General features: G+C 44.3%; 1 protein-coding gene across 5 annotated transcripts in view; it reads left to right on the top strand.

The window, feature by feature from the left end:
* The window catches only part of GRIP2 (glutamate receptor interacting protein 2), a 266,417-nt gene that overhangs the window by 112,878 nt on the left and 131,501 nt on the right, over nt 1-22,038 (top strand). For 2 of the 5 annotated variants that reach the window (XM_019280450.3, XM_019280449.3), the window contains exon 1: nt 16,212-16,482. The exons of 1 other annotated variant lie outside the window; for it this stretch is intronic. In XM_019280450.3, coding sequence (XP_019135995.1) covers nt 16,332-16,482 — 151 coding nt within the window. In that variant the 5' untranslated portion in view covers nt 16,212-16,331. Of the gene's footprint in view, nt 1-16,211; nt 16,483-22,038 lie in introns of those variants that run through there. 2 more of the 5 variants (XM_019280444.3, XM_019280447.3) reach the window with 1 other exon arrangement.

The following is a 22,038-nucleotide window of genomic DNA, read 5'->3' as shown; positions in this document are numbered from 1 at the left end:
CCTGTTTCTAGGTCTTTTCCAGCTTGTTTCTTGTACCATAGGAGTACTGAGCAGTGCAGTTGCTGCAGAGCACAGCGCAGGATGTGTACCTGTACATGGAGCCTGTTGACAGTATGGAATTAAAGTACAAAAGTGAGATGTGTTGCATTTTTTCATACTTGTCATCTTCTCTGGGATAAATGAATTTCCTGTGCTTGGATTTCCCTGCTTTCCAGATCTGCCTCTTTTTTCCCCTAACACTTCAATTTGCTGAGTCTCCCCTGTCCCACTGGGGCAGCCCAGCAGCAGTAGAGCTCTTCCTCACACAGTATCTCCCAGCACACAGGGAGCCATGTTTTGGGAGGAGGGGCAGGGACAGTGGTGTGTGCATTTACTGTTATAGTATTTTCGGAGAGGTGGGAAACTAGACAGCATCTATGGGACCTGAGAGCTGCGTGGCAGGGCTCAAGCAGCCTCTAGCATGACATTACCATAAAAAAGTGAATTGTAAAAAGAAGAGATTGAAATAAGCTTGTACTTGTTCTCTTTAAAGGGTAGTTTCCTTAATGCCCGCCATGCTCTCGCCTGCACCTGAGCAGCCTTTTCCATCTTCAAGCAGTCCTTGTTCACGTGGGTGTCTGGACTCACTCTGGGTCTCAAATGCCCTCTCCCATCGGGCTCTGGTGTTTGGAACATCTTCAGTCCCATCCAGAAGCAAACCCAGAGCAATTCACTTTGATGTGTGAAGTCTGAATTAATGAAATGACTGAATTAATGTTTTGTGCCTCTTGGGGAAGAGAGCAAGGGAAACGTGTTGGCCTATATTTCATCAGAGGGAAAAACTTGTTTAGTTGTATGCACAGAACCAAGATATCTTAGACTGTATGGTCTTTGTGTTGAACAAGTGCAGGATCTCCAAACCTTCAGGATCTCCTGCTTCGTTTCCCATGCAGCATTTTTTTGCAGACTCTTTGCAGAGCTGCTGGCCAAATCAAGGGCAAAGTGAAACTTCCTTTTACTTCTTTTCTTGCAAATTTAAATGGGTCTTTGAACAAGAAACATCTTTTCTGGACATTTGTGGCAGGACCTTGTTGGAGAGCAGAAACACCCTCACTTCTGAGGAGGAAGTTCAATTTCATAATAGTTGTGAAGCACTTGGATGCTACAGTGATTTACTGCTATAGAGGAGGTATGACCATGGGACCCTGGATTTAGAGCAGCCTTTGATTGGGGTGAGCTGAATTGGGCTCTGAGAGGCCCCTGGATCTGTAGATTTGTTGGTGTGTGGAAGGACTGCTGCCTGTTTGGTTATCACCATTAAACCACTGAAGAGAAAGGAGATGAGACTCTGAGTTAAAAATACTACATATCCTATAATTAAAAATGTGCACTTTCATTTTTCTGCACTCAGTGGCTGAATTAAAGTAATAAAACCCCTTAAATGTGCATTTCATAAGGCTTTCATATGCAGTTTATAGTTTTAATATGCTTGCACTCAGTTCTGTTTTCTGTGGTTTTTATGAGCAATCTGGAGTGGTCAGGGCTGGTGCAGGCAGTGACAATGTTTGCACATGGCTTTCTGAGCACAGAGGAGCGGGAGCAGGCAGCCTGGGGCCAGCCTGTCTGCCAGCAGATCAGGTGCCCCGTGTCCTGGCACAGTGGTGCCTTGCTAAATTATGCTCTGAGCCTGCTCCACACAAGGCATGTTTTTCCAGCAAGTTAAGTGTATATCTCAGCTGGACTCTCTTCATTGGACAGGGCAGAATGCTTTAGTATTCTAATTAGTCATTAATTAGGGGTGTGAGGTCTTGACACATAATGCCTGGTGTGTCACAGGAGCTGCTCAGCATCTTGCAGGATGAGCCCCCAACTTGTTTGCTCTACTCCAGCACTGAGCAAACTGCAAATGGGGAGAGAACAGGAAGGTTTTAATTTTTTATTTTTATTTTTTTAGAAATCAAGTCATCTTATGCCTTCCCCTTACAAAATAGCTCTAAGAGAGTGAGCATTTTTCCGCAATAACATTGATTATTTTGCTTGCTCACAGCAACAGTGTGTTACTGTGGATCCTGCTCGTTGTTTCGGCAGGGGATTTTTAAAAATTATTCTTCTCTGCACAAGATGCTCTTGAGAATTGAGCCTGAATCAAAGGTAAAGGAATAGGGCATAACAGAGAGGCAGTTAGCAGCAAGTTTTGTTCATCTGCAAAATTTCCTGGATTCTGCTTGGTCCTTTTAATTAGCTTTATTTATCTGGGTAGAAACCCACTGAGATTACAATCTCAGCTTCCGGGATGATTTGTCCTAGTCTCCTGTCTTTGAAAAATAGTCTCCAAACTGTCTCAGAGGTGACACTCTGGCTGCTCTTTTTTGCCACTTGCAATCTGTCCTGTTGCTGTAGGAAGCTGGTAATGGTTTGTTTGTTTGCTTCTTTTCCAACATAGCTCCCGTAAATCTTTCTTCCCTTTCTCAGGGTGTGAGTTATTACTTGTAGGAGGTTGGTAAAAATCACCTTGAAAGGGGTGAGAAGTACCAATTTGCTGTAAGTCATTTATTTATAAAGGCTGGGAGAAACACTCGTGGAAATCACAGCTCTGGACCTTTTGACAAGTGTCCTCCCTGCTCGTGGCACAGCAGTGGCATGGATTGCATTGCTCTCCCCTGGCATGGGATGGCCAGTTGTGACCCTGCAAATCCCTGGGCCAGCAAAGGGAGGAGCAGGGGGTACACTGCCACCCTGTGTGCAGACTCCTTCCCTCTAGATCCACCATGGAAAAAAGACTTGGCAGAGCTTTGACATCAGTGCTGGCACCACTGCTTTCCCCTTGCAAAAAAATAAGCCTCCCCCATGGCTCAGGTTAGTGGCAATCCTAAAAAGTGAAATATTTTCCAGTTGTCCATAGCACTGGCAAACCTGCACGTGGGTGATGTCTTCTCAGGTATTCCCACATGCAGGTTGGACCCGCAAGGTACGACTTTGCTGGACAAGTAGTTTCAAGGGAGATATTTGCCATTTCAACAAATTTTATTTGGGTTTTGCAGTGAGAAAGCCTTTAGAAGAGCAGGAGGCTGGATCTGACCGTGCTGATGTCAGTCTGGATTTAGCGGTGTTAAAGGGAATGAGGTTAGTCTAGATTGACACCGGCATAAAAGGAGAGGGCAGAATTAGGCTTATGATATCTAAAAAAGTCTTAGGTCCTGATTCATCAAAGGACTTAAGTATGGCTGAATTCTTCCTAAAGCCCATATGTTAGCATTTTGCTGACAGGGGACGTTTATTTTTATTCAGAAGTATCAGAAAGGACGAAGAGGAACACTTTAGAAATGCCTTCCTTCAGACTAGGAGTATAATTGCCTCTAAATTTGGGGATAAACAGGAGAAAACATATTTTGGGTTGAGAATTTCTTGTATGTTAAGTAGTGTGTTTTACTGCAGAAAGCAGCTTCTAATGCAAATATTGTGTCAGTTGCAATGATAACAGTGGTGTAATTATTTTTGATAATGAAAAAACATACTATTATTTTGAACCAAGGAAACTATAGAGGGGTCATCATGGAGGATTTTTTTTTTTCTTGCAATAACTTATTTCTGTATGATGATGTAATCATAACAGAATCACGATCTTGAGATAATATAAGCATTTGACTGCCCTTTGTGCATCAAAATACCCCAGAGATGTAATTATCTCATGGCTACTACATTTTCTGACAAGTCTTACAGCTTAGATATTGCAGACCCTGAACACTGATATGTACAGAAAACATTAAATATTCATTTGCTGATACATGTATTTATAAAAATCCCATTTCTCCATTGAGTAAGCGGTGGTTTTCAGGTCATCCAATTCAATAACTATGAAGATATTTGAGGACTCAGGGATTCTTGCTCATTTGAAGTTCTGTAGGTTTTTTTTTGGGCAAAATAAATGCAGTAACTACTTTGCTAGGAAAAGGAATGCATTTCTTCCACAGTTTGTTCTGCTAATAGTCCCTGTGTACTGCATGTGCAACTGTGCTGGCCTCGTTGTTTCACATCCATGGAAATATGCAGTGCTCTGTGCAGGGCTGCAGCTCTTTCCACCCTTTGTAAGGCACAGGCTGACCTTCCACCCTCCTCGTGGTTCACAGTGGGGAGGGACACAGCCTTGGCTTGGCTGCAGGAGGGGAGTAAATCTTCCATTCCATCTCTTCTGTCTCCCTGATCGCAGTGAACTAAACTTCATTTTTTCAAACTGTTACAAAGTGCTTGACTTTTCTGCAGGATGAGCAAATCCTTCTCTCCTCCCACCAAAAGTGTCCTTCATGTGTGTTGAAGCAGTGGATACTTCCACAGTCATTTGTGGCCAAAGCAGCCCCTCGTGTTGAACCTGGGATTGGCCAGCAGCTGTCTGGCAGGCCTCAAATTCTGAAAGAAAAAATGACCAGGGCTAGTAGCAAATGTTAGAAGATGCATCAGCTTTTAAAAAGCGAAACAATTTGTTCCCAGCTGTATCAGCACAGAGTCATCCAATTCACCTTTTGGAGAGTGGCACTAATTTGTGGCTGTGTAGCCCCTGTTTTTGTGACCTGTGGTGTCCATACTGTACATGTATGAATGCTCTGTGTGCCCTGGGGTCACTTTGGAGTCTATATGTGTGTTGCATTGGCTGCTGAAGTGCCAGGTTTGCTCCTTTCAAGCTACTCAGGATGAGGAAGAAGGTGGGGATCTCTCCAATGAGTTTTGAGCAGTGCATTAGTGTCACCTCTGATACCAATAAATGACCCCGGAAAATCAGCTGGGAGCTCTCACCAGTGATTACATGGCAGTGTAGAGAGAGGTATCTGTGCCTCAGGGGCTTTTCTCCTGGTGTGCCCCACTGAAGCAATGGAGGGGCTGCATCTTCCTTGATGACAAGTTAAATCTTCCCCTCGTAATTGCCTGAAACACAACTTCTGGTAAGGTGGACAAGCTGAGCAGTTGTGCTGCTGCTTGTGTTTCTCCAAAAGTCACAAGCAGTGAGGGGTGCTCTGCTTGAGTCCAATGTAAGGCAACGGAGCAGGATCCAATGTGTGTGGGCTTTTTGTTATGGAAAAAGAGAGGAGAAAAAGCACAATGAATCCCAGGTGGTCAGCCCAAACAGTTTGCTGCCTTTTCTCTTGCACTGACTAATAATCCATTACAGGAAAAACAGATTACCTGCTGATGTACCAACACACAGGGGTGGTACATGAGGGGAAGATGTTCTCTGGATCCAAGTAGCCAAACTGCTTCTAGCTGGAGCTGTGTCTTCAGTAACAGGCAGGTGCAGGTGCAGGAGCAACCTTTCTATGTAGAATTGAGGAGCCTCCTGCACTGTTCTTACTGAAGAAAAAATAACAAAGCCCTGTGTTTCCAGACATGCCATAGCTTCAGGCTAGAGTGCTCCTACTGTGGTGATAGAGAACAGTGTGGGTTTGCAGTACCAATCTGTGGTGATGCTTTTGGAATTTGTCGTTCTGTTTCAATCCTTCTGCAGAGCCCAGCTATCATCCTGCCCTTATGTTATTTAATAAAAAAAAAAAAATTGAAAATAATAAAATAAGGGATCAAAATGCCTTTGTTGTGTGTTTTTGATCTGTTCAGCCCTGAGAAAACCTTTCTGCTATCACCACCTCAGGTATATAGCTATTTACCTGTGGTTTGAGGGAGAGTATCACTTTTATGCTTTATGTACTTGAAAGGAAGTTAAATAAATAGTTCCTTTACTCCTTTTAGTTTGTCTTGGACTCTTCACCCCTAAGAAATTGTGAAGCCAAGTGGAATTAGAGAAGGGCTGCATAGCAAGCAGTTTGTGCATGAAATGCATTTGTTTTTAATTGCCTCATTAAGTCAGGTTATGATGGATTATATGACCTTACCCAATGCAGTCTGACATAATGGGATGCTGTCAGAAGTTCTGGAATAACAGAGTGATACTCACTTGACTGGGGTTTTCTTGCTTGTGTTTTTAGCTGTGTTGATTGCTCGCAGTGGTTATACACATTAAGAATGTCTTGGCATGAGTAAAGGCAAGGTCATTAATGCTTTTTGTCATGATTACTTGATGAGCTTGTTGTTCAACCAGGAATTAATGCCTTGCTGGTAGTACAGGAAGGAGGCATGGGGCTGTCATGCTGTGGTGCAATGGGGTGGGTGTTGGGCTCACAGATTTCTCATGGTGCCTCCCAGGGCTCTGTCTATCAGCTGTTATCAGGGGCTGCAGCCAGTGACAGCACAGCCGTTCCCAGCAATTCACAGAGCAGTTTTCAGGTAAGGTATTTTCAATTATTTGGCTGGTGTTTAATAAACATGACTTGAGGAGGCCCCTCCATGTTGCACATCTGTTTTGGAGAGGGGCATAGCAAATGGAGGTGTTGTATCCAAGGCAAAGTAAGGTGGCTTGGCAGCAGGAGCTGGCTTTGCTCCCTCTACGAGGGAACAGGAGCCCTTTCATTTCCTGGCATGTGTTGGTGGCTTGTGTAATGGAGAGGTACAAGAACAGCCTCCTCTTCCCATGATAGATGAGGTTTGTAGGTTTCAAGCTGTTTAAATAAGACTTTTAGCTACCAACAAAGTAGAGGAAAAAACTCCTATTCTCAGGTAAATCATTATGCTGCATTTGTTTTCCAAACCCTCTAATAATAATATAAAAAAGCCATTTTGAATGCTATTCCTTTTGCCTTTTCAATTTCTCCCTTGGAATCTCTCAGCTGTTAAATTAGATTTTGGATTCATCCCAAACTTATTAATATTTCTTTGTCCTTCTTCACTTCTCTGTCTCTCCTCCCCCATTCTTTTCCAGAATAATTTCCAGTGGAGGAATTTTTTGGAAGCAGTGTTTCCCTGTGTAGATCTTACTCACGCAGCACATCTTTCTTTAAATAAGGCAATACTGGTGTTTTTTACATCCTGCACAGTTCTGTTTAATTGCCAAGAGCTGGACTGTTGACTTGAATGAAGCCCCACTGTGTGTAAGTGCTCTTACAAGCATTGATTAGGATGGCAGGTTTGACAGCTGAGTCAGAAACCTTGAAATACACCATTTGGGACTGTTTGTTGGTGATGATGAGTCTCAACTGCCACAGACTTTCGTTCTTTTTTTTTTTTTTTTTTTTTTCCAAAAGTTTAGAGCTTTCTCCTTCATTAGGAAAAGGGCTTTCTTTAGACTCCTTTGAAATGGATGCAGCACCTCCTTGTTCTCCTGCAGTGGTCATTGCTATGGATAATTTTGAAGGAAACAAGTAAGATTTAGGAATTGTTTGGAGATATTGCATTTGATTAGTTATTTGCATTAAAGCTCCCTGAGAAATTGATTTCCATAATCATTCTTGAGGTTTGTGGGATAACAATGAATTCTAAATTGAAATGCATCTAAACTTTAAAATTTTCCCAGAAAGTTGAAATTTTAGTGTATTCCTTATGAAAACACTGAAATGTATTTCCAGGAGAGTAGATTGCTGCCTGGCATTTCTGTGGGAATTGGACTTGGCATTATTCTTATCAGCTTCATTTGACTTCCACAGGGGGAGGTGGTAGGAGAGTGAGAAAATTCACATCAAGTCCAATTTGCAGTTGCTGGGTCTTGCAGCCTCTGCAGCCCCATGGATCCCTGTGCTTCCAGGCCAGGAATGAACTTGCAAGTGTCAGGGGCTGAGCAGGCTGCTTGGCCATTGTGGTGTGTGTTTGTAGCATATGAAGAGAAAACACAACCGCATGCCCTTCTTGTTTGGCATCCAGACTCCTAGCACAGCCTGATATCCATCCGTCTGTCCATCCATCCACCCATCCGTCCCGCCTCTCTTTTCCATGTTGAGTTTTTCCTGACAGACCCTCAAACTAGTTGGTTTCTGAACATTATTTATGTTGTGGCTCCTATGGACATGGAAACCTTGGAGAAACACAGAAGAGCCAGCCAGTAGCAAGGCTCCCATGGTCATTCATGAAAATGGAGCTGTTTCTATCACAAGTTCTCTTAAAGCCTGTCAGTCCTTTGGAAAAGTGCACATTTAATCAGAAATCTCCTTTATTTCTGTTCCTTCTCTCTCTGCTCATCCATTTCCTTGTTCCCATTCCCAAGCTTGTCTTTGTCTTTTCCTTTACTTCCAACCTGAAATTCTGGTACCAAGTGCTATTTTTGGGCTGCCAGCCCCTTGCAAGCAGCCAGACTTGGTATGTTTTGGAAAAATGCAAGCAGCTTCTCTGGGGCAACAGAGGAAGCCACAGAGCTGAAAGCTAGTCCTGATAAAATCCAGGGAGTTTTTACTGTCATGAAGTTCTTTAGCAAGAGCTGTTGTTTGTTTGGAGCTGCTGTGCAGTGATTATTTTTCAATAGGAGCTTCAACTTCACCTGAGTGTATCTGTAGTGATTACAGGAGTGAACCTAAATGGCTGGGGAGAATATGCTAAACTTTGCTGCTGTTGGTGACAGGCTTTGGTAATTCCTGCCTCCACAAGCCTACGGCTTTAGATATCTGCTGTATTTGAGCTTCCTGAAAATTACACACCCAAGGAGCTTAAGGGAGTGAAATAATTTGTACTGACAGAATGTGGTGTGGAAATGTCCCTCCTTAACTATTTTGCTGATGCAGGACTTCAATGTGAAAGCAGAGGAAGATTGATGGCAGAGAGCGAGTGGAAATCACACTGATGTTTAGGCTTGACTTGGGTTAGGCACTGGAGAAAGAAATAAATGGAAGAGGGAAATTGGGTCCAGGAGTGGCATTCCTTTTGTTTCTTAACTGTCCAAGGTGCTGGTGAGGGAACTTAGCATCTTGTGCCAGAAGCACCACTGTGTATTGCTTTGCTTGACAGTACCATCTTTTCAGAGCATTTTGTTTCAATTCCCTCAGAACCTCAGTGGGAGAGCTGAGTCTCTGAACAGCTGTAATAAGCCCATGACTTCATTTCCAAATGGGGTCTCCTGAGGACATTAAGAAGGTGGTGAGATTTGGGAGGAGCAATGAGCTGGCTGCTTCTCACTGGCTATGGCAGCTTCAAGGGTCAGCAGATCCTGCAATTAATAGGGAACAATGAGCCAGCCGGGATGCTCTGGCACATGATCCTGGGTGGAAGTGAAGGGAAGAGAAGATAGTGAGAAACTTGGGAACAGCCTTCTTCTTCCAGCTCTCATCAAGGCTGAGCCCTGGCCACAGGAGTCCTTCATTTGAATGAGAGAATGACATTGTTTTTCCTCCTAATATTCCTGTATTATAGCCCTGATTACTGTGACATCTGAGTGCTTGAATGTATTTGAGTTCTCAGAGCATCTCGATGGTGCATGTGCTCTTATCCTGTTTTTAGCTGGGTGGTTGAGACCAAAGTCCTGCTGATTTCAAGGGGTTGGCTTGGGACCATGTGGTGTGGCCCATCACCTTGCACAGTCCTGAAGCAATGCCATTCACCTCTCCTAGTGGTAAATCATGGCTCCCCTACCAAGAAAAGGAAGGGTGTTTTGGGGCCAGTTGGCATCTCTGAGGTCTCTCCATGATCTGGCCAGAGGTCCTTACAGCCTGAGCTATCTCCTGCTTGCAGGAGGCTGCCTCTGGCCTCCATTTCTTGATTACAGCAAGATAGCCAGGGCTCTTTCAACTGCAATGATTGCAAGTAGGCTTTGGGCAGCTGATTATTCACAGTCATGCCTGACACTGCTGGAGAATAGGGTAGGATTTGTTCCTCTCTAGCTTTCTGATCTGCAAAATAATAACAACATTTGTCAGTGTGAATCCCTTGTGAGGCTATGAGCTCAGAGCTCCTCTCTGAAGTGTGGTGGTGTCTATTTGCCTGCAGAACAGGTACATTTTTGGAGGTAGGAGAGCAAACTGTGCCCATCTCATCCCACTGAAACATGTTGCTCTGTCAGTACGTCTTTGGTCTGCTGCAGAGTAAATATCTTCCTAGTTCTTCTGAGCTGCTGAATCCCCCACCTCCATTGGAATTCCCACTGAACACAGGCCATATTTCACCCGGGTTTGGACTGAGTCCTACATCTCATAATCAAACTCCTTGTCAGTTAATGCCTCTTTCTGCATGACACCCTCAGGCTGATTTCAGACTGGCAGGGCAGCTTTCAGTTTCATTCCACCAATGGTTCTCCAGCCATCCTGTCTTAAAAGCCATGTGTGTAACTGGCCTCTGCTTGCTCTTTCTAAATTATCTCTCAGTACTGTTTTTTCTTTCTAGTCCTTCACTTATGAGCCTCAGGGATTCATGTAAAAGTGGAATTTTGCACCCATGTGTGTTTTTTGCCTCTGTGAAGGGGATGGAGATCATCCTCCACTTAGAAACTGTGGTTACAGGGTCAGTCCCTTTAGACTTAGACACTACTGAGCCACTTGTAATAATTTATGCTCCTGAAAAACTCTGTGTTTCTCTGAGTTTGCTTTCTTTGTCAGCTGTTTGCCAGCCTGCATTTGGCACAGGATCAGAGTTGTCACCTTTCCAGATTTCTTTGCTGAACCAAAATAAAATTTCAGAGAGGCTATGACATGGGAGTGCTGAGAAACAGTACCTGAAAGCATCAGTAGTGCAGCATTCAAACTTTCACAAAACAGAACCCAGAGTTTTGCTTTAACAATTCTATGTTGGTCTCTCCACTTTCCCTTCCAGTAGAAAAGTGTCTACTACATGTTCCTGGGCTTGGCTGCAGTGCACATCTGGGTGTCTGCGAGTCCCAGGGAATACGTGTCAGTCACCAAATGTCCCCAAATGTGTCACCCCACTTTTCCAGGGCTGTGGCTCTCACCCTGCCTAGTGAGGCTTACTATTTCATTGGTGCTGTTATCATCACACAGCAACTTTTGGAGGCCAGAAGGGCACTGCAGGTGCTGGAATATCTTGTGAACTACTATCAAACAAGTGAGAGAAATTAAGGTAGTTGTGGGAAAGGACCGGGAAAAGAAAATATGTGAGTCAAGTAAGTTCGTATTTTACTCAGGCATTTTTAATAATTTCCCATGATAAATGGCCATGGTCTGTTCCCTGTTCCCAGTATTGCTGTTGTTACAGTGAAAATACCATGACTACTGTCAAGCACTGAAATTTATTTATGTGGTTGGTGTGGGTTTTGTTGTCTCTACAGCAATTACAGCTCTTTATTCTTTCACAGGTATTTTTGGACAGCTAGTGTTTTCCTGCCCCAGAAAAATAAACAAAAAGCCAAATATGCACCTGATGCTTTTAAAATTGTGCAGATTTTAAAAACCATCTGAGCCTTTTTTTTCTGTGGCAGTTTTAATTCTGAGACCACATTCCCTTGAAATAAGAATTAGCTTAGTGTGAATGGTTGGAAGTAGCTGTGTAAGTCTTAATTGCTCTGCTAGGCCTGTGCTCTTTCATTGCTTGAAGATTTTGAAATCCCCAACTTTAATTTCTGTAGCTGTAGTTAAGCTGGTAAGATGCTGCACACAGGTGGCAATCCTCCAACATTATCCTCTTTCTTTTTTGCCTTAATTATTGTCATGTTTATTATTTTGTAATAAAGCCAAAAGCCCAAAATAATTAACTTGAAATGCAGCAGTTGCAAGACACCAAGCTGTTTTCTTCTCAAAAGCTTCTTGTGGTCTTTGAAACAGCTGGAAAATAGTGAAGGGAATGAAATAGCAGGGCATCAGCAGAAACTTGCAGAGGGGGTCAGTGCCACTGATTGGTGTTAAAGCAGGTGAAGACTTCATGACATAAAGCCTAACAGCAGTGCTGCATGGTGTGATTAATAACTGCAGCATGTTGTGCTGTCTCCAGCCTCACAGAAACTCAGAGTTATGCAGCAAGCAAAATATAATGTGGTAGGGAAGGATCAGGTAAGGGCTCACCTGTGAAATATTATTGGGAGCAGGATGCATCTCCTTGTTTGGAGGCATTTGCTTAGGGTCGAACAAGGACATGGTGTGTCTGTGGTGTCTCTGGGCTGCAGCAGACCCCGGTGTTCCTGTGATTTCCTGGAACCATGTTGCAGCAGCCAGTGATGGCTTTGAGAACTTAGTGCCAAGCACCATCTCTGGAGGGCAATGCCTTCAGTTTTGCCTGAGGGTTGCCTACCAAAACACAGGCCACAGGTTCGGGTCTGCTTAAATCTGTCAGCTGTAACTTTGGTGGCCTGGCATAAGCAAACAGGGCTGTGTTTCTGCATCCCTTGCTCCTTGGGATTTTCCTGCTGAAAACCTCTCTCCCTTTAGTGTTTGTGGCAGATGCACCATACCTATGCTTTTTAAGAATTCAAGGCAATAGTGTCGGCTTCCTCCTGTTTGAAATCACTTGGCATGTCCCAGTGCTGAGAAATACTGAATAGTACTGCTGGTTAGGGAGCAGGCTCTTCCACGGGGCATAGAATGGTTCTACAGTCAGGGGTGGGATTAGACAGGAGCAGGAAGAAGAGGAAGATTGCCCAGGATGAGGGGCAGCAGGAGGCTGTTCTCAGTCATGTTGGGAAGAGGCAGCTGCCGTGTGCTGCTGACTCATGTAATGACCCTTGTGCTAATGCTGTTCCCTATCATTTAACACAAAAATAAAACTGCTAAATTGAGACCGATTTGAAACATGCATGGTTTGCTTTGGAAGACATTTAATAACAGCTATACTTTAATTGTAGGACTCTGATTGGAAAAGGAGGGACAAGTAAATAGTTTACATTAACTTAGCAATATTATTCTGTTATTATTGAACCTTCCTAAATTCTACCCAAATCTTGGCTCAAATCAAACAGCTTCAGATAATTTGTGAGAAGCAATAGGTGAAACTAAGTGGGAGTAGGACATGAAAAGAGTGTGTGATCACCTGAATGGAAACCAAAGTGTTCCCAGTACTCACAGTAGTTAGTGAGATGCTTTGAAGGCTTTTTCACCTCTTAAATGCTTACTGCTTTGAGGCAGCAATTTTGGCCTTCAAATGACTACAGCAACTTGCTGCCCTGACAGTGAAATAAATTTTGAAAGCAGTGTGAGTGCAATCTATAGGATTAACAGCCAGGCCATAAAGCAGAAATCTTTCCAAAACAGAGATCTTATGATTACTCAATCAGGAAAAAGTCGCCTACAGGACCTGAGTGGTTCATGGTGGCTTGTTGCCTTTTATACTGGCAACTGGTGAGAAAATACAGAATGGGCTGAGTGCAGGCAGTATCTGCAGTCACAGGGGACATGCAGGTTGTACCTTTAGTCCCTGAGAGCCCATATCAGCAAAATCTTTTGTGTTGCTCCATGCTGTCTTGCTTTCCTGCTGCTCACTGTATTGCTGCAGCTCTCAGAAATATTAATGAGATGAGAAGGAGATCGCCCTCAGGTGACCCGCCATAGCATCACTTGCTGGACTGAGAGTCTGGGCTGCAGTACAGTCCCAAATCCATGTGTTTTGTTTTTATAGAAGTGGTAATGGTGGCTCAGTATGGATGGCAACTTGAATTGGTTATGTCAGTTCTAACTAATGACATTGAAGACCAATAAAGTGACTCTTAGATTGGTTTTGTATTATTAGTCTTGTTATTAATTATGGAGACATGACAGCAGCATTAGTGCTAGTATTAACCATCAAAATAAAATGGAATTGTACTCATAAATCTCATTGATTAGGAGTACATGAAGGATTACAGCCATTCTCCAAAGGAAAAGAGAGGAAATGGAGTCAGTCTGGAGCAGGAGTGAGATGGAGGTAGAAGAAAATTTAGGGAATGATAGCAGTATGCTGAAGATTGTTCAAAGAAGGAGCCTGAGCAAAGAAGAGCAGGACTAGGGCTGAAGTCTGCAGCTGCCTGGGTGGACAAGGTTGGGTTTTCCTGCATGTTAGAAGGAATTATGGACCTCACTGCCCTTGAGGCTGGCTGCCTGCCTAGTGCTTCCCACTTCCCTTTGGGACTCTGCTGCCGGCTTGATATCTAATCTGGAAGCCACTGCAAAGGGCTTCGCCATTGTGTGAGGCTGGGCCAGCACCCTGCCCATCTCCCAGGAGGCTTGTGGGAGCCTTAATGCCTGGGAAGAGCAGGTGGATCTCAAATGGTGGAGACCAATGCAAACTAGGACAAGCTCTTGCCAGGAGCAGGCTCTGATTTGGGTGCTGGCTGTGGACAGGAGGAAAGGGAAGCAGGCGCATCTGTGCAGCCCTGGAGGGGAGCCAGGGAGATCCTCGCTCAGCAGAAGAGCTGCCTTTGCTCCTGACAGTGGTAAACTGCTGAGAGGGAGGCAGTGCAAATTACCTCCTGCCCTGGAGAAAGGTGGCAGGAGAAGAATTATGCCTCAGAGTGATGCATGGGAACAGCATAATTTCCTGGGGTGGTGCAATTTGCACGATGCTGCTTGTCTGGAGACACAGCTCATTAAAATCTGGGCTTTAATAAGCTGAGAAGCATTGGCCAGATCTTGCACTTGGGGTCTGCTCTGTGGCACTGCTGCTGTGGCCATGTCTGGGCACTGAGAGTTCAGTCCTTGAAGGGTTATCCGAGGCTGGCAATGGCTGTTGCTGGTGCCCATGCTCTGCCCTGTGTTGGCCTTTGCAGGGCGTGGGCTGCATCTTGCTCAGTGGTTAGAGTGATGGCCCTATTTATAATGCCTTAAATGAAGTGCAGGATAATTTAATTTGTACATCCATTAATACTATCTACTGCAGGGTTTGTACTTAATTGTATCACTCTAAATGGAGTTTCAGGTTATTAACAGGCTCTCATGCCTGGCACAGCCATGTCCAATCCCACACATGGTTGCTTGGAGAAGGTCCTTTCTAACCCCACTGGCCTGGTTGGGTTCTTGGAGGGTACTTCCAAGTTGGCAGTCACTGCCCAAAAATCATAATTCCTCCCTGAAATGGCCAGGAGACAATCATGATGGGTATTTCCTTGGCATCAGTGTGGGAGATAGGATGGTGTTGACTCTCTCTGCAGGGCAGAGACAAAGGGGAAACTTTGGGCCAGGAGCTACATCAGTTCCCAAAGTTTTCCAAGGGACGCTCTTCTTGCAGCCAAATAACTTTGTAGGTTGGGTAAGGGTTGACCTGACTATAGTGAACTGATAATCTGCTTCTGCTATTGGTTCTTTTGCGTATAAGTGGGTTAATAAACATCTGTCTTAAGTTGTGTCTCATGGTCTGTTTTAAATCTGAAAGCCAGCAGTAAAGGTGTGTGTTTGTCACAGAACCATAGAATGGTTTGGGTTGGAAGGGACCTGAGAGATCATCTAGTTCTGTCCCCCCCTGCCATGGGCAGGGATGCCACCTGTTGCATTAGGTTGCTCAGGCCTTCACTCGTCCTGTCATCCACCTGACTCCCAGGCAGTCATTCCCAAGCACACAGGGTTGTTTTCCACTTAGCCTCCTGACTCTCAAAACTGTCATTTACAAACAAAATGAGTCTTTCAAGGGGAATGCTCTTCTTACTGCTCATCCATGCCTTGGTTTGCAGTGCTAGGGCAGCAGCAGCGGAAGGGACTCTGAACTCTGTCTTTGGAGATTGCTGTGGACAGGGGATCATGTCAGAGCTTCCCACACAGGGTTCTTGCATTCTTCTCAGTGGTTTGGTGGTGTCTGAGAGCATCTATGGCCCTGGGTGGACACTATAGGCTGCATGTTGTTGTCCATTAAAATCTGTGTAAAAATACCAGAGGGTCATGTAAAAACATTTAAAGGCTCTAGATTATTTGGAAAGTTTAGAGAGTCTAAGCTTTTGAAACAGGAAGAGAAGCTATTGGGGTGTATTCAGTGGTTCTGCTAAAAATGTCTTGACTAGCTACTTCACCTTGCATTACCTCAGTGTCTGCAGGAAACTGGAAAAATTATTTGCCTTTTTCCAAAGATGCTGGTGAGAAAATAAGTGCTGAAAGGTGAGCAATTGTGTGAGCACAGGAAAGTCAAGGTTCTTTCCTGCAAGCTTGCACAGTTATTTAGCATTTCTCATAGATGCAGATATTATTTGCTGTCTGCGTTAGCTATTTCTAGTCTTTGAAAAGAAGCCAGAATTCTTTAAGAGTCACTGCTTTTTCTGAGCTGATGCTGGCTCTTTTGCCTGAGGAGTATTTGAAATCTGCCAGAATGCATGTATTGTCAAAAACAGAAATTGAAAACTCTATACAGGATCTGCTGCCCCTGTGAGTTATGAGCTTTCCCAAGTCATCAGGGAGAAGAAATGCCTGCTCTTGTTCTCTGCAAGAGCTGTGGATGGACAGAGGCAAAAGAAATCCCTCTCCCTCCTCCCCCCTCTCCCATCATCACCCAAAACTCTCTCTTTGGGTGGAAAGAAGCTTTTGAAACAGACACACACACACATACAAGTGCTTTCCCAGTGACCTGCATGCTTCTAGCTGTCCCTCCTTCCTTGGGAGCTGGAGCTGCTGAGACTCCGGAGTTGGGGAGATCCTGTCCCCTCTCTGCAGCCCTGAGACCAAATGAATAAAATGAACAAGGTTTTGAAGCTTCTTAAGAAGTCATCGAGGAGAAGGAAGAGATGGAGAGAGGAGTTGAGGGTGGAGGAGGAAGGGAAGAGCCAGGAACTCTGTGACCCAGGTGGTTTGTGCCACCTGCACCTCTGTACCACTGGTAAGGAAACAGGAATGTTCCTTCTCACCTTGGGACAATGTGCCTGTTTGATATCCATTGCTTGTGTGTGACAGGAGAGCTTCCTATAGCCAGCCACTGCTGTTGTGCTTTTTGTGAAAAATACTGGTGGGAGAAGTGGTAAAGGCAGGGAACTGAAACTCCTGGGTCTCCTTTTATAAACCTTCCCTTGCTTGCGTGGGTGGCATTTTGCACATTTGTGAAGTGGGGAGAGAAGGGAATCTTCTTTCTGGAAGAATGGTGCTCCTGAAAGTGTAGGGAGAATGTGTAGCTCATTGAGAATTTTGTTTGATACGTGTGGTTGCATTTTGAGATATGTAAGCCTGTATGTTTGTTCTGTATATTTGTGAAACAGAAGAGCAATGTGAAATGGATGAATTTAGGTTGTTGTTTTTCTGAGGGATGTTCTTGTCCATCAAAGTTGGTGTGGACCCAGGTCCATAATATCCATCCTTACCTTCCAAGCAAACGCTGCTGTGGCTGTAATATCATTGAAAATGATTCTGTGTTCAGTCGGTCTATAAAACAGCAAAACAAAAGATGCTGGGAATGTGAAAAAGGGTCTTTTAGAGCATTCACTGACATGTCTCCAGCACATTTGAACTTTCTGCTGGGGACTGTGACCCAGCAGAGGAAAATGTGTAGGTCTGTGCATTTGGCCATCAGGCTCAGCTTCCTTCCTTCTGCATTGCCAGTGTCCAAGGCATGTGAAGCACTTATGAAACTACACTTAGGACGAAGCCACTCTTGGGTCTAATGTAGGTCAGTGCTCTTCTTGCCATCACATTTGGTGGTTTGTTTGCAATAGTATTGTTGTAGCTTTCATACCTTTTAGAGGCTCACTTTTTTTCTTTCTCACACACCTAATTCTGTTGAGCTGCTTTCCGGACCCTGTCCTGGAGCATCTGATGGCCCCATTCTTGCAGGGCTTTGGGTGGCTTCATTTACAGCTGGAGACCTGGGGCACAGAGATGTTACTGGACTTTCCTAGGGTTACACAGACTGGGGCAGGGATGGGCACTGGCCTCTGAGCTTGAGGCCTGAGAAAATGCCATGATGAGCAGCACTGGTAACTGTCCTGCTCTTGGCTTCAGCTTCCAGTTGTCCTGACTTTCACCTCTCTTACCTGCCTTACCTACCTAGTTCAAGAATCTGAGATGTGTTTCTGCTACCATTTTTTCCAGTGAAATATATTCAAATACTTTTGCTTAAAGTTTTCATTATATTTCTTACCTTATCTTTAGTAAGGAACTGATCGACAGATAAGAAAGGAAATTAAAACCTGAAAATATTTAGGTGTCAGAATGTGAGAAGGCAGCGGAAAACATTAACCAGCTTTGACAGTTTGACAGTCATTTTTATTGTTAAACCTGTGTGTATTTTACTTTGTCGTTTTAATAGGAGGTTGTTACTGAGAAGGTTCACCCCCAGTCCTGAGTTTCTCAGGCTGGGAATGTGGTCCCATCACAGCTGAGTTTTATATTCAGTCCACTTCCTTCTAACCATCTCATCTAGTGAGCTCTAAGGTGTTGACCCGAGAGATGGAATACTTTGGTTGTTTTTTATTTATTTGGTTTTTCTTTTGATGAAAAGACCAACACAGATCTTTTGAACCTGTAGTTAATGCCATGCTGTGGGGGCAATAGTAGTTAGATAGCCTGAGTCCATCTTAGCTGGGTGTACACAGTGGATCTCTCCCTCTAAGCCATGGAGTCAGGCTGCTTAGCAGGGAGAGGAGAAGAACTAGTGCTTCTTGACCCAAAACATCCAAAACTTGCATGATGAATTCTCTGGAGAGTCTATTCCTCTCTGTTGATTGTAAGGGAAGTAAAACTGAAGGCTAGGATGTCTCTTGTGTGCTGACTTTTATACGGCTTGTAAGGGTTTTGGGACATGAATGTGTGACTGTCTAAGAATTTTTTGGCTTTATTGCCTGGATATGCTTTAGGTGAAGGGCCCCCTCTTTCACAGTCTCTGCTACTCTGCAACAGTTTGTTAGCCTGAGGCTTTTACAAAGCTGAACTGATGGCTTTTTTTTTTCCCTAAGTGCAAGATGGGTAGTGGGTTAATGCACTTCTGCCATCCAGGCAACAGTGATAGAGATGGATTGACAGAAAAAAAGAGAAAAGCATCAGTTAAGGCAAATGGGGAGAAAAATAGTGCATTCCTGCAGTTGGATTCTGTGCCGGCAGTTATTCCAGCCAGTTATATCTCCACAATAAAATGTAAATGAATGCAATCATTTATTTGGGTGCCTGGAGGCCTAGTGGTATGAAAAGATAAGCGAGCATTTTCCATTGTTTATTTGGTGGGGGTGGCTCTTCTCTCTCTGCTACTGTCTCTCTGATACCTTGGCAGCATCTAAATGTTGCCTTTATTATTAAAAACACATATATGGGAGTCTAATATCTGAAACGGATTAGTGTGGTGTTTACAGAAGCGTCAGCCAGCCCCCACTCCCTGCAGGCTCTCAGCGTTTGTGCTCCTTCTGCAGGAGCACTGCACAGGGAGCAGGAACGCCAGCAGCTGGCTGAGGATTGGGGAAAAGCAGACACAAGGCAGGGAGTGGTGGGTCTGTAACATGTGTTGTTGTTGCTGGTCAGAGGAACGAGCAGGAGGGACTGGGAATCTCCAGTGAGCTGGTTCTCTGGAGGCTGAGGAGGAGGGGGAACAAAGGGAGGGTGGAGAACAGTAGGACACGACAGTGGCATTGGGATAATCTCTGATCCTATTTAGGCATATTTAATTGGCCTGTCAGTTTTTCACATCTCATGAATTTTCATAAGGATTCTTCTTTGCCTCTTGTTTTATCTTCTCATAGCTCCTTGGATTTCCCTGCGGACGGTCTCTCTGGATTTCTTTGTTTTGTGTCCCCCCCTTTCCTATTGCAAAGCAGCACTGAGTTGCCTGGCTTTGTGGTGTCTAAGCAGAAAGACAGATTCAGCAAAGGAGTTGTTTGGGAAAATCTCATGTTATTCTCAACAAAGAGAGAAATTTGGTATGGGAGGGGGGATTGTCAGTGGCCTAAACATGTGTCCCATCTATCACAGCTATTTTTACACTGGTCTAGGGCTCTGGATATAAACCTACATCCCAATCATGTGTAATGTTATGGGGAATTAATTTTTTTTCCCCCTCTGGTCCCTTTGAAAGCTAAGACACATTTATTCTTTTGATTTTTTTACCCAGTATTGGCTACCTTAAAAATACAGAGCTGCTGGACTTCTGGGTTATGTAAATTCATTCAAAGGGATGTTGCTCAGCCTTTCAGATCATCTCTGTTAAACTCCTACCCTTTCATTCCTAAGTGATGCCAGACCTAGTTGCTTCATCCTCCCACAAGAAATCCCCCAGGCACATGATTAAAACCAAGCCATCCTTATAGAGTCACTGGCCGAGCTTGCCAGAATTGCTAGTGCATTTCTTGTGGCTTTGAAGTTCATGAGTACTGGGGCTTGGAGGGACATGAGGACGCACAGAGAGGCAGCCCTCGCAGGCAGAGGAGATCAGAAGCTGCAGTGATCTCTGATGGACTGCTCTCAGAGCTGGTCTTGTCCTACCTGATCCCTGGGGTGACGACAAACATCTTCAGATAGGTGCCTATCAGAGTGGTTCCCTTTCAGAAGGGGGCTACACCAATAAGAGAGTCCAAAACTGCATGGCCAGGCTGTCCGAAGGGTTTGGGTACTTTAGGAAATCATGGGCAAAGCTCATAAGAAGGGTATCCCAGACCCTCAGCAGGGGAGGAGGCGGGAAGAGCTGCAGGTGGTGGTGGAGGCCAGGGATGGGCATCTCCTACTTTGGAAGAGGCCCCTGTACCTCATGTCTGCAGAAGCGCAGCTGCCATAAAACCCTCTGTGTCCCATCAGCAGGGTGGTTTTCACAAGGCTTTTATGCCTTTTGTGATGACAGCTTGGTTTGTGGCAATTTATTGTCCTGCAGGTTTGTCTTCTCTGTTTATATCTTGTGGGTCTCACTGTACAGCAGTAAATCATTGCAAAGCTGATAGTTTAGTTTCTAGCCATAAATTCAAATGCTGGAAAGAGAGATTTGTTTATTCCTATGCCTCTGTTCTTTGAATGTGGCTGTTCATAGAGCTCTGTATGCCCCTAGGTGTGAGGATGATGTTTGGTAAAAGCGGTGATGACTTGAATAGTGTGAGGGACCTCTAAATAAAATTTTATATGGGATTGCAAGAAGTGAAGTGATTTGGACAGGACTACATTAGGGAAGGTGGAGAAACAGGAAAGGGAAAGAGATCCTTTTGGCAGAGCATTGGCACAAGGCTGGGTCTATGTGTGCCGCACTGTTTGGTCAAGGTCATGGTCTGGGGGTGGTGCTGGAACACTGCAAACAGCAGTCAAGCAGCTGAGGTTAAACCTCTGAAGGTCCTGGGGCAGCACTGAGACCTGGCACCAAGTGTTCTGCTAGTGAGGACAGTATTGTTGCTGGTAGAAAGGAGAAAACCTAGACTGGGATTAATGTGTGGCTCTGAAGGAGTCAGGGTTAATAGCATCAAGGCTGGGATATTTGTAGATAAAGGCAAAGGAACCCAAGAAAGGCACGGGCTGGAGACCCTAATAATCCTCTCTCTGCCTGTGCCCTGCAGTGGTGAGCGAACTGTAAATGAAGCCGTTATTAACAGCTCTGCTCATATCACAAGATATAAACTGGTCTATTGAGCAAGAAAGAGTTGCCCTTTTTTAACCTTTCAAAGTGATTTCCCTTGTGGAGACCAGCAGAAGGAGAAAGCTGTGCTTCCTGACTGGAGTAGGGTGCCCTTTCAAAGCCCAGCAGCTCCGATCTCCCTCTTTGCTAAGGGCATTGTGGAGCTGCATTATTTATAACTCCTCCTGGGCACCCACTTGCACATCCTGCAGTGCCCATGGAAAGGGGATTGCTGGCATTCACTGGAGATTCAGAGGTGACTAAAAGCTCACAAATGGTTATGGTCTCTCTTAACTTCCAGCAAAGACAATTGCACAGAGAATGCTTTTGATCAAACAGATTCAATCCATTGTAACCAAACATAAATTTTGCTGAGAAAATATTCTGCTGAGAAAATATTCTGTTTCAACATTTTCAGCAATTAAACTCTGCTACATTCGGACTGTTTGGTGCCAGAAATTAATTAGTTGATAATATTCTCTTTAGAATGAAGACAAATGTTTCTATGTCTTTGCTGAAGGCTAATATTTGCAAAAAGAAAAAGAGATGAGTTCCTTAAATCTCTTTAATCTTGTTCTGATAAATACACTTTCTTACTGTTAAGTGTTCTTTGAATTTCTGTGTGCCTCTTTCTCACATTTCATATAATGCCAAGCACTAGAGAGTGCGTAAATAAGAGCTGCAGGCATCAGCTTTCAGAGGACTGGAGTGATCAGTCAACCCAGTCCTCCCATCTTGGGATCAACTGTAATAAACACCAAGGAAATGAGTGAAAATATCCAGTGAGACAGATGTTTTTCTTCTTCAAGAGCAAGTATGTGAGTGCTCAAATGATTAGAGGTGGCATCCACATCTCGCTTGCTTATAAAG

This window comes from Corvus cornix, chromosome 12 (genome assembly GCF_000738735.6).
Source record: "Corvus cornix cornix isolate S_Up_H32 chromosome 12, ASM73873v5, whole genome shotgun sequence".
NCBI lineage: Eukaryota > Metazoa > Chordata > Aves > Passeriformes > Corvidae > Corvus > Corvus cornix.
Note: the sequence above shows the minus strand (reverse complement) of the source record. Positions and strands in the feature narration are given on the sequence as shown.